Here is a 10,286-nt window from a genome sequence, read left to right on the forward strand (position 1 = left end):
TGTTTGTGTTTAAGAACAAGACACTTAATTGAACCCAAATGTAATTTAAAACATAGGGTTCAGTCCACATTACAGAAAGGCAACGCTACAGATGTACCAGATTAACAGGACAAAGATAAAATACAACTGTAACATTGTTTATCCCGAGGGGAAGAATTAGTGTGCAGCAGTTGATGTGTAAAGTAGGAGAGAGTGAGAATTAGGAGTGCAATTATAACATATCAGTAAGCTGCTGATCTAAAATACATATACACTAAAACACCATATAACATTAAAAATCACAGATGCAGAAATCATCCATTAATGCTGCCTCTCATTGTCTCCTTCTCATTGTCATGCTTCTGTCAACAAGTAAAAAACAATGGTTTCCTGTATGGACAAATGACAGCCTTCTGAGCCAATGAGAACAGCGATTTCACTTCCGGTGGTATTTATTGACCAATGAGATCGTGAGCCCTACCAACAGTCCCGCCCTCTCATTAGCTAGCTAAAGTCATAGAAGAAGTGAGTCTGGAGGTGGGTTGAGTTAGCTTTAGCCCATTGAATCACTCACTACTGTAGTTTATAACTACTCGTTACAAAGCTGTCTGGCTAAACCGGTAATGTTAGGTTAGAAGCTGTCTCTGTTATTACGCAAAGTGCCAGTTTATTTGTTTAAAAGCTAACTAGCATAGAGAGCTAACGTGACAACGCTCGTGCGGATTTACTTGCTTCTTAATCTTTTCAGCCAGTAGCTCGTCGGTTGTATGTTTCTGTAACTGTGTCGGGTTGTTTCTCAACAGGAACCTATAACGTTACAATCTGTCATCATCTGGGAATATCACGTTAAATCCCTGAAATCAACATGAGTGATCCGTGGCAGGAGTGTATGGATCACTGTGTGGAAGTCACCAAAAAGGCTGGGAAGGTGAGTAAATACTACTGCTTTTTTAATGCTATGGTCTGGAAACTAGTTTATTTAAGTTATGCATCCACTTGTATCTGTATCACAGCACAAGTGACTTGCAGGTGCATGATATGATCATAGAAATGAGATCCAAGAACATGCATAAAGGGGAGAGTTTGACTCTTTAAAACAGTGGTTTGAAATGCAAAGTTTTGACTGAATATTATGCATTTTGAATTTCTTGTCAGGGAGCTCTTGAAAACAGGTGAAAGCATTTTAAGATATTGACAGGAAATTGACCAAAACATGTATTTAAGGATGAGGAGGTACACATGAACATTCAGTTAGGACCATTCAACTAGTATCCTTAAATCACAATGAGTTTGTGATACAAAATTCAAAATACATTGTAGATATAAAGTAGACTAAACAAGACTTTTTCTTGCAGCAAAGAGAAAACATTTCTTAAATCTAAAATAAAGGTTAACAGCAAGTATTGCCATCCCTCTACCTTTTCCTAAAGTGACAATAAAACACATTGAAGACTTTTGGAGCTTGCGCCTCATCGTCTCTGACCCGTCACTGACCCGTCACTGTCACCATCACACGGGACACGTTGGGGTCTAATCGCAGCAGCAGATGTAGTCAGTCATCCAAGAAGTCCCCTCAGCTGAGTTTGTCATTGTTGTGCTTCTGCCAGATGATCCGCGAGGCGCTCACGAAGGACATCGCCGTCATGCAGAAGAGCTCGCCGGTTGACCTGGTGACCGAGACGGACCAGAGAGTGGAACGGCTCATTATAGCCTCCATCAAGGAGAAGTACCCCGCTCACAGGTATGTGACTAGAGAGCTGAGCTGCTTGAACGTACTGCAGGACATGTGACCGTGTGTTTGTATTCAGTCTCTCAGGGTTCGCTCCTTATTTTCATGCTTTCAACTGTTTCCTTGTGTTTAATGCTGCATTAATCAAACGTTACTTTGCTTATTTTGTTTGTAACGTGGATGATAGTTTTCCATACTTTGGCTGTGTCATGAAGATTGTACACAATATTGCTTTTATCACCAATCTGGACAGCGATGGAGCCAAGAATTTGGAAAAAACTGTTGTCACGAGCCACAAAAAACAGACAATAAAACCCAGATTAGACACAATCAATTTAAATAGTATTTATATAATGACATCGAAGAAAAAGTACTTTGGACACGAAGGAAACTGTACCTCACATGACATAATACTCAAAGTAAACACAGCGGGTGGACGGCATCAATAGCTTATGTCTCTCTGATGGTGAAGCTTCATAGGGGAGGAGTCGGTAGCAGCAGGTGCTTCCAGTGTTCTGACGGACGATCCCACCTGGATCATCGACCCCATTGATGGCACCACCAACTTTGTTCACAGGTACTGTTCATTACAGGTGTGTGTCGAATGCTCGATTGTCTGTTATTTCTTCGTAGCAGGCCGCTGCTGTATATTACAGTCGTTGTTGATGCGGTTCTGATCTCCGCACTCAGTGAGAAGACTCGTGTTTTTCTTTTAATTCATAAAATATTATTAAAATGAATATATTGTATTAAAGTATTGATTGTCGTTCGGGGTCCGGCTCACCCTCTGAACCCTGGGTTCATTTCGCAGTAATGACCGTCTCTCTGTACATTATCCCCTTTATACAAACCACTGAGAGGCCCGATAGGCCACTGGATTTCTTTTATCTTCGTCGCTCCTTATCTATTTTTATCTTTTAATTGGGTTCCCTCTCGGATTGTCCTCTCCGTCAGGGATAATTAGACAATGTAGATGAAACTGAACTGATAATAGAAATTGAATCCTCTGAGCTTAAACCTAAAGGGAGTTCATTAAAGGAATGCTTTTCTTATATTATAAATTCCTTCTGTGCAGGTTCCCTTTTGTGTGCGTATCAATCGGCTTCACTGTGAAGAAAGAGGTATGCTTTGTTGTTTGTGAGTCAAGCGTTTCTTTTTGACACTGTAGCATCTTAATTAAACGATTCCTTAAGATCGTAATTACCCCAATAACCCAGAGAGTGATGAGTAGTACAGTAGTACTACTCATCAGCAGTGTATGGCTGCTGTTCTATTCTTAGCCCTCCTCCTCTCATCACAGCTGTTTTCTGTGCTGCTTGTCGGTCTCAGATAGAGTTCGGGATCGTCTACAGCTGCATCGAGGACAAAATGTACACGGCGCGGAAAGGGAAGGGGGCATTCTGCAACGGAGACCCCATCAAAGTGTCCGGACAGGAAGGTAAACATTGGTAATCGCGTCGGGCTTCTTCAGTGTTGCTGTTTTCAACAAATCCACCAGGTGGAGGCAATGTCACAGCCTGATCCTCTGCTAGCACCAACATCTGTACACAGAGGCACCTCAGAGGCAGTGTTTGTGTTTTCGGGTATTAACTGCTATTTTCTGTGTGTCTTCCAAGATATTAGCCAATCCATGGTACTGACGGAAATGAACTTCCACAAGGATCCCGAGAGTTTCAAAACAATGTTGGCCAACGTGAAGACAATCCTCACCATCCCCGTGCACGGGTAAACAAATAAAGAAATACTTGTGCAAGTGTTGTAATCCTTAACGTTTCAGTCCTGTTTGATCTGGTGACTGAGGTGGTGCAGCCTGTCGCCTTCAGCTCTCTGTGGCTCCTTCTGGTTCCATAATAAATAAATACAAATCATCTAATGGACACTGATAAAAATGGTTTCCAGGCAGTCTGAAAGCACAATAGAGGGACGCCCTGGTAGCCTGATGGTTAAGGTGCAAAAATACAAATAAAAAAACGACCAAATTGAGAGAAGCAATGACCAAACACCACAAAGAAACCAACCATAAATAGTATCCCAAATGTGGTTTGAGTACATGAACATCTTCAGGACTATAACCTAAAACATTCACATACGCTGACTAAACTTTGAGTGCACCACCAGCAGTTTTTTAAGAGTGAGTCAAATGCAGAGCAGACATCTCATTTCCATCCACAGCGTCCGCTCCCCGGGCAGCGCAGCTGTCAACATGTGTCTGGTGGCGTGCGGCTCGGCCGACGCTTACTACCACATGGGCATCCACTGCTGGGACATGGCCGGCGGGGCGGCGGTTGTTACCGAGGCCGGAGGAGTTATCATGGACATTTCAGGTGAGTCACTGGGAGGGCTTGAGCTCTCTTTGCTAAACCTCTTCTCCTTATTGTTTTAGAGGCTTCTGAGTCACTGGATGAACTGAAGGAAGCGGGCAGCAGGGGGCGGGGGGGGGGGGGGGGGTGGTGGACCGGTGGAGATTGCAGTGAGAGACAAAGTCTGCTGTTGGTTCAGGGCAAACACAACGGAAGTTATTAAACGTTTATGAATTATTTATTGTTACAAATGCTGGTTGTTATTGGTTATCATCCCTCTCTCTACTCACAAATGACTGTAACACAGTTACAGCTGGCGGCTTTGCACTTGAAACGGGAAGCAGTTGGATTTGAGAAAATGTCGTGTTACATTTCGGCAACAGCTGAGATATTCAGGGTTATTGGAAGCTGCTGTCAAATCAAACCTGCACAGTTGACAATGGCAGCGCTATTAAAAGAGTAAGCGCATTCTTAACTTCTGCCAAAAGACGTCTGGAGTGTGTGTGTGTGTGTGTGTGTGTGTGTTTGTGGCGGATTAGACTTCATGTAAAGTGACGAGTTTCCCTCCAGCTCATCCTCTCCTCTTTGGACAATAAGTGAAGGTTGTAACTCACCGATCGGCTCTCTCCCGCTTAAAACTCTGATCCTGCGGAGTGTAGAATTTTATAATGAGCAGGATCGTGATCTTGGAAATCCGTCTCCCACGCCTTCCCCATCTGATATATAACCGTTTCCCCTCTTGTGACTAGCTGAGTACTTAGCAATTGTTCTTCCACAACACGGGCGTCTCACAATGAATACGTTATCTCTGTTCCATCGATTGGATGGTGCAATAAGCCAGATCTATGGAGGAGAAGATGTCCGCTGGCATAAACGTGCTCAACTGTTTGCTATAATGACTTGTATTGTTCTATTCTGTCTTTGACTGGTGTTAAATTAAATCGTATTACTAAAGAGAGTTGACTTAAACAGTTTATTTGCCCTTAAATTACCTGGTCAGTCAGTGTACGCCAGCAGCAGTTTCACTGCTCACAATGACATTTTGAACAGTGCAAATCTCTTAAAAAAACAAGAAGTGAAAATATCTACTAGGCAGAAGAATAAGCTGGTTTATTCAGGTTTACGCAACAAACCTTTGGAATGTTAACTTCTACATTCTTGTACCAGCACAATGTGACTTCTTCTTCTTCTTCTTCTGTGTCTCGTCCAGGTGGACCGTTTGATCTGATGTCTCGGAGGCTGATCATCGCCAGCAGCAGAGCGATAGCAGAACGCATCGCCAAAGAGATAACGGAGTTCCACGTTGGGAGAGACGACACAGATGGATAGTAAACTTCCATCGTCTCTTCTACCGACTGAACAGTTTTCTTTGTTTTTTTTGTTAATCACCCAACTGTTTTGTTTATAACAAGTCACGATTCCGTCTTTGCCTTAAGAACCAAAGCGATAAACTTACCTCTGGAGAGAAATCCTCTGAAGTGTGTTAGATCTTCTTCTTTCTGCTTTCTTTTGTAAGTCATTGTTGTGTTTCTGCATTTAGCCTTTCACAGATTTAGACTTTTTGTTCTTATTTGGACTTTAACGATATGGTGTGTGGTGCAGGAATTATGCCTGTGTTTCCTAATACACACTTGTCTTTGTAAATGTGTTCAGGTTTTGACCAATATTATTGCTTTTTCATGTAGGATTTTATCTGAGTCAATGTTAGCTTTGCTAAGTGGGGTTGTGTGTGTACTTGTATGTGTTGCGTGATGATGATTTTTGCACCCTATGGCACCGATCACACTGAGACGCGTTGCATCCAGGCGGCAACCTCCGGTTCTGCCGAGTGAAGCCAACACGGAAGTGTCTTAAAACGTGCATTCTCTCTACTGACCAGCAGGGGGCACGTCAGGCGCGCCATACCGTAAGAAAACAACGGCTTTTTGGGTGACGCATTTCTAGCGACGCGTCTCTGTGCGATGGGCCCACATGTCTACCAGGGGTGCAGTTGATGCTAAATGATGATGGGACAAATTAGCTGTCAGTTAGCTATGTATTAGCCAGTTACTGTAGCTAGCTAAGGCACCTGCAAACATAATACTGCTCTCTGATGTATCGTTATCTACATTCCACTGCAACATGAGTTGTGCACATTTGCACGAAATGCTAGGTGTTTTCTGTTTGCTAGCAGATGAAAGTGACATGGAGGCACACTCACACAATACAAAGACAATGGCGAGCGATTCATTGTTTTCCCCTCCGGTGTGGGCTGGACTAAGTTTGGATTTGAATACATAAGGAACAGCACTGGGAAACAACTGAATGATGTACAAAGCTAAAAAAAATAAACGCATACATACATACATATATATATATTTATGTAAATTAATTTCAGGGCCATCACTAGTTTGCATAGTTGATCCAAGAACATCAAAAACAGTCTGCATGTAATTACTTTTATTTATAACTTCTTCAAGTCCAGACTGAAATACTGGTTGTAATGAAGGGATGGAATAAAGAGCACTATAAATACCTCCTGCCATGCTTTCTGACACGCGACAGATGGATAAATGCATGTCATTAAAGCCGTGCAGAGACAGGTGTCAGCATGCATCCACATGACGGCTATACTCGTAAAAATGAAGACTTCCATTGGCAGAAGAAGTAAAACCTGAGGGCGAACGTTTGTGCAGAGAAATGCTGAATATCTTCGACTAAAAGTGGGAGTTTGCTGTCAATGGAAAATTTGTAAATATACCATTCCCAACACAAAAAAGAGAAGGAAAACATTCGTAATAAAATCTGCCAAGACTGCTCCGATGCTGCAATCCACCGTGACAAAACAAAAGCCTCTACACCAGCCCATATCTTCTGAAATCTGATATCATCTAGCGCTGCATTGGAGAATGGAAAATTCCTCTGTATTGGCTCACCAGCAAGGCTCCTAAACACCCGACGCTCTGACAGTGGCCTGTATCAGCCGTGTGTTCACAACATAAATACACGTCCTTATTTGCTCTGACCTAGAAAACTGATAAACTGTCTTTTCTCCTTTATGAAATCTATAAAGTAGAAAATATGAAGAAAGAAAGTGTCTCTTGTGGCAAACAGAAAACCAAACGAATAGAAAACAGACACTAAAAACGCAGTCTGACTGCTTCCGTGGTAATTCAGTAGAGAGATAAAAGCATTTACAGCCATCATACCATGTAAAATTCTCTGCTGCATTTCCCCTGCCCTTTCAGTCAGTGCTGCGCATACTGCACATGCAGAGCCCCCCCCCCTGGGCTGATGTGCTCTATGAAATAGCCCTGAGTTTTGCTCTCCACGGACTGTCGTCTCTGTTTTTTTTTCCCCAGCTTGTGTTCGCTGATGACTAACAAATGGTTTTAAAACACTTTACTTGAGTAAACCCAGGTCCTATACTGCTGGGGGCCCCCTCCGATGAAATCAATGGTCCATGTTAGTCTGCAGCGGGGGGTTGAGACGTAATCGCCAAGGCAGGGAATGATTCCCAGAGTCAGCCGGCTGAAAGCAAAGTCTTCCTCTGTCGACTCCACCTTTCTACATCAACACCTGCTCGTGTTGCCGGTTCCCAGTCTTTTTTGATTTTTATGTCCTGGTTGCCGTTCGGAAGTACCAACCATTGTTCTTTGAAAAGCTGGCGAAACTGTTTTCTTGCTACAGCCCAGAAATGTTTCCCCGGAGATGTTTTAGAACAATGTTCGCCTCCTGTGAGTTTCTCAGTTCTGTTTCAATACCCCAATGTGTCTTTTTTTGTGTCTTACTCATGTTAGCCACGTTAGCGTTGTGCTTATACCTCTGTAGGTTGAACGTGTGGTTCACAACGTTGGTCCAAACTGAAGTATCTGAACACCTTTTAGATGGTTTGTCATGAAAGTTGCATTCACATTTATTTACGGTCCTCAGAGGATGAAGCCTACAGACTTTGGTGGTCCCCTGAGTTATCCTCTAGCGCAAGCAGCTGGTTGACAATGTCTGGCTAGATTCACATAAAGGTTGGCATTCCTGGTCCCCAGAGGATGGATTTGACTTTTCATCTTGTGCCACCATCAGGTTCAAAATTTCAGTTTGTACAATACTTTACGATCAAATTCGAAACTCAAAGGGGACTTAGGAAGGACTCTAGACAGGAAGCAGCATGTCTGAAGCGCCTGCTCATCTTTCAGGTTGTACCATTGACCTTCAGCAACTTCAGCATCATGGCAGGCCTCCGTTACAGCTGTGATTCCAGGGAACCAAACATCCAAAACATCCGTCATCCCGGATAAATTATTCATAACAGACCTGCCAGGGAGACGGCAGCACTGATGTATTTGTTTTGCCTGTCCTATCACTTCCCTCAGCCTGTCTCCCAACATTTTAGAGAGCGCCCTTATATTTAGTGCACAACAGGGACAACAGGATGACAACTGCTCTCCTGCTGCTCCCGGTCAAACAGAGACGTCACCACACACACTGATCTGTTCAACGGATGTCTGCTTATTTTAAAGCTCATGAATCCGTATTTCTAGTGAATCTGGCAACTTTTAAAGAAGGGTGACAGTGTTACCACGAGCTGTTATCATATGATTATCCATATCAGATCAATAAGTTGCTTCAAGTAGATCTAATGTAATAATTCAACGTTTGCATAAGCACTCATCCTGTCTTTGCTGACGCAGTAGAGCAAATAGTTAAAGTAGGTATGTCACCACAGAGACTTGAGTTATGCAAGGTGTGGCCGTGAAGAACATCATGTCTGAACGAGCCCCGGAAAAAACCCACAGACTGCTTCTTCTTCTTGTTTTTTTAACACAAATGGGGATAATGCAGAACCTAGTACATCTTTTTGTGTGTATCTGTAATTGAGTGTCTTCAGTAACACAAACACTGTAACAAGAGTCACTTATAGTTCACCATGTTGAGGCGTAAATCACAAGTTTCATCACAATATGATATTAATTCAATTGCTGATATCACAAAGTCTGCCACGATGCGATCGATATGAGACTTTAACACAATGTCCATTTAACACAATCCGTTACATTTATATCAACTCACAAAAGAGGCAACTGAAATATTACTGGGCTCTGTAGGACGGAGGTGTGCTTTGATGGAAATGAAGTGTCCCCGACGTGCTGCTTCAAGATAACTGTATGTGCCGATGTTTTCACTTTGCATCGATGATATTAAATCATCGTTACACCCCGATCACCACGGTCAGTGCCACATATCGCCACTATCCTCACATTTTAGGTTGTAAGCAAGTAAAGAGGCCCAACGTCATTATATTGAGACTTGCAGCGTTTACCAGTAATTGAACAATCCGTCTTGCAGCAAGGTATGACTTCCTGCAACGTAACGTTTTGGTTGTTTTTAAGGGAAGTAGCTTGAAGATTTTAGAGAGTAGTATTCTACACTCCCTCGGGACTTGAGGGCATCGTGCATTTGAATGAAAGAGGTTTAAAATTGCACATTTACTGTGTCTGTGGTAGCTAATTATACTGTATTGTGAAAATGCTGCTTTGAATCACTATCATAGCTTTGCTGTTTGCAGTAACTCCTTATTCTCTCCCAGAGGAGGAGAATAAATTAGCATCCAAGTAACCTCACGGTGAGTTGTGATAACGGTTCGCTTTTATGTGCGAACAGTACTGATAAATATTTTGACGTGTATTTTGGAGATGCGGACACATCTAAATCTGTGTATCCGCAGTAAATACTTTCATTCAGTTCATGAGGATGTTGCACAATGAGAAACGGGCATGTGTGCACACACACATACGCTGGATCACCAGGGGATCTTTCAAAGTATTTATTCACAAGTGGAATACTGTGAAGGACATAAAAGGGAAAGCACAATAGCTGTGAGAGCGTCAGGAAATATAACAAATGACAGGAAACTTTTGTTTGTCGCGCCAAATCCCAAGTCAGGAGCTGGAATAGCTGACATCAACACTAAGAGTCTGAAATGTCTTATGCTGCAACATTTAATCACTAGCCATGTCAGCTTTGGCATGCACGTATCTGACACAGAAAAGCACACAGCAGGGTGTGTCGTCCTGAAATTCCGAAGACAAAATGTTCCGCTTGCTTACATTGATGCCCTCACTGCACATCATGTTGTTGCAGGTCTGCATTCATTGTATGCGTCTTCCTTTGGGTTGCTATGAAGAAAGACAGGAGGGCGGTGCTAGTACTTTTCCCATACTGTCATGCCAGTTTAAAAAAAAAGTTGCTTAATCGCTCCAAAAAAAGGAACTTAAGGTTAAGTTTCTCAAAAGAAGGCGCAC

At 42.7% G+C, this 10,286-nt stretch overlaps 1 protein-coding gene across 3 annotated transcripts; it reads left to right on the top strand.

Annotated features, from left to right (window-relative positions):
- The first annotated feature begins 473 nt into the window (after positions 1–473).
- On the top strand, positions 474–6,523 carry LOC142937543 (inositol monophosphatase 1-like). 3 transcript variants are annotated; one of them, XM_076080527.1, is made up of 9 exons: positions 474–599; positions 783–907; positions 1,587–1,720; positions 2,181–2,285; positions 2,784–2,829; positions 3,038–3,146; positions 3,325–3,433; positions 3,881–4,032; positions 5,219–6,523. In XM_076080527.1, exons 2-9 carry the CDS (start codon positions 845–847, stop codon positions 5,335–5,337), a joined length of 837 nt encoding a protein of 278 aa, XP_075936642.1. In that variant the 5' UTR covers positions 474–599; positions 783–844; the 3' UTR covers positions 5,338–6,523. The 3 variants fall into 3 exon arrangements, with proteins under 3 accessions (XP_075936642.1, XP_075936641.1, XP_075936640.1); XM_076080526.1 differs by having other exon boundaries at positions 476–516; XM_076080525.1 differs by having other exon boundaries at positions 489–609.
- The last annotated feature ends 3,763 nt before the right edge of the window (positions 6,524–10,286 follow it).

This window comes from Anarhichas minor, unplaced genomic scaffold (assembly GCF_050575085.1).
Source record: "Anarhichas minor isolate MPS153535 unplaced genomic scaffold, ASM5057508v1 ptg000074l, whole genome shotgun sequence".
Taxonomy (NCBI): domain Eukaryota; kingdom Metazoa; phylum Chordata; class Actinopteri; order Perciformes; family Anarhichadidae; genus Anarhichas; species Anarhichas minor.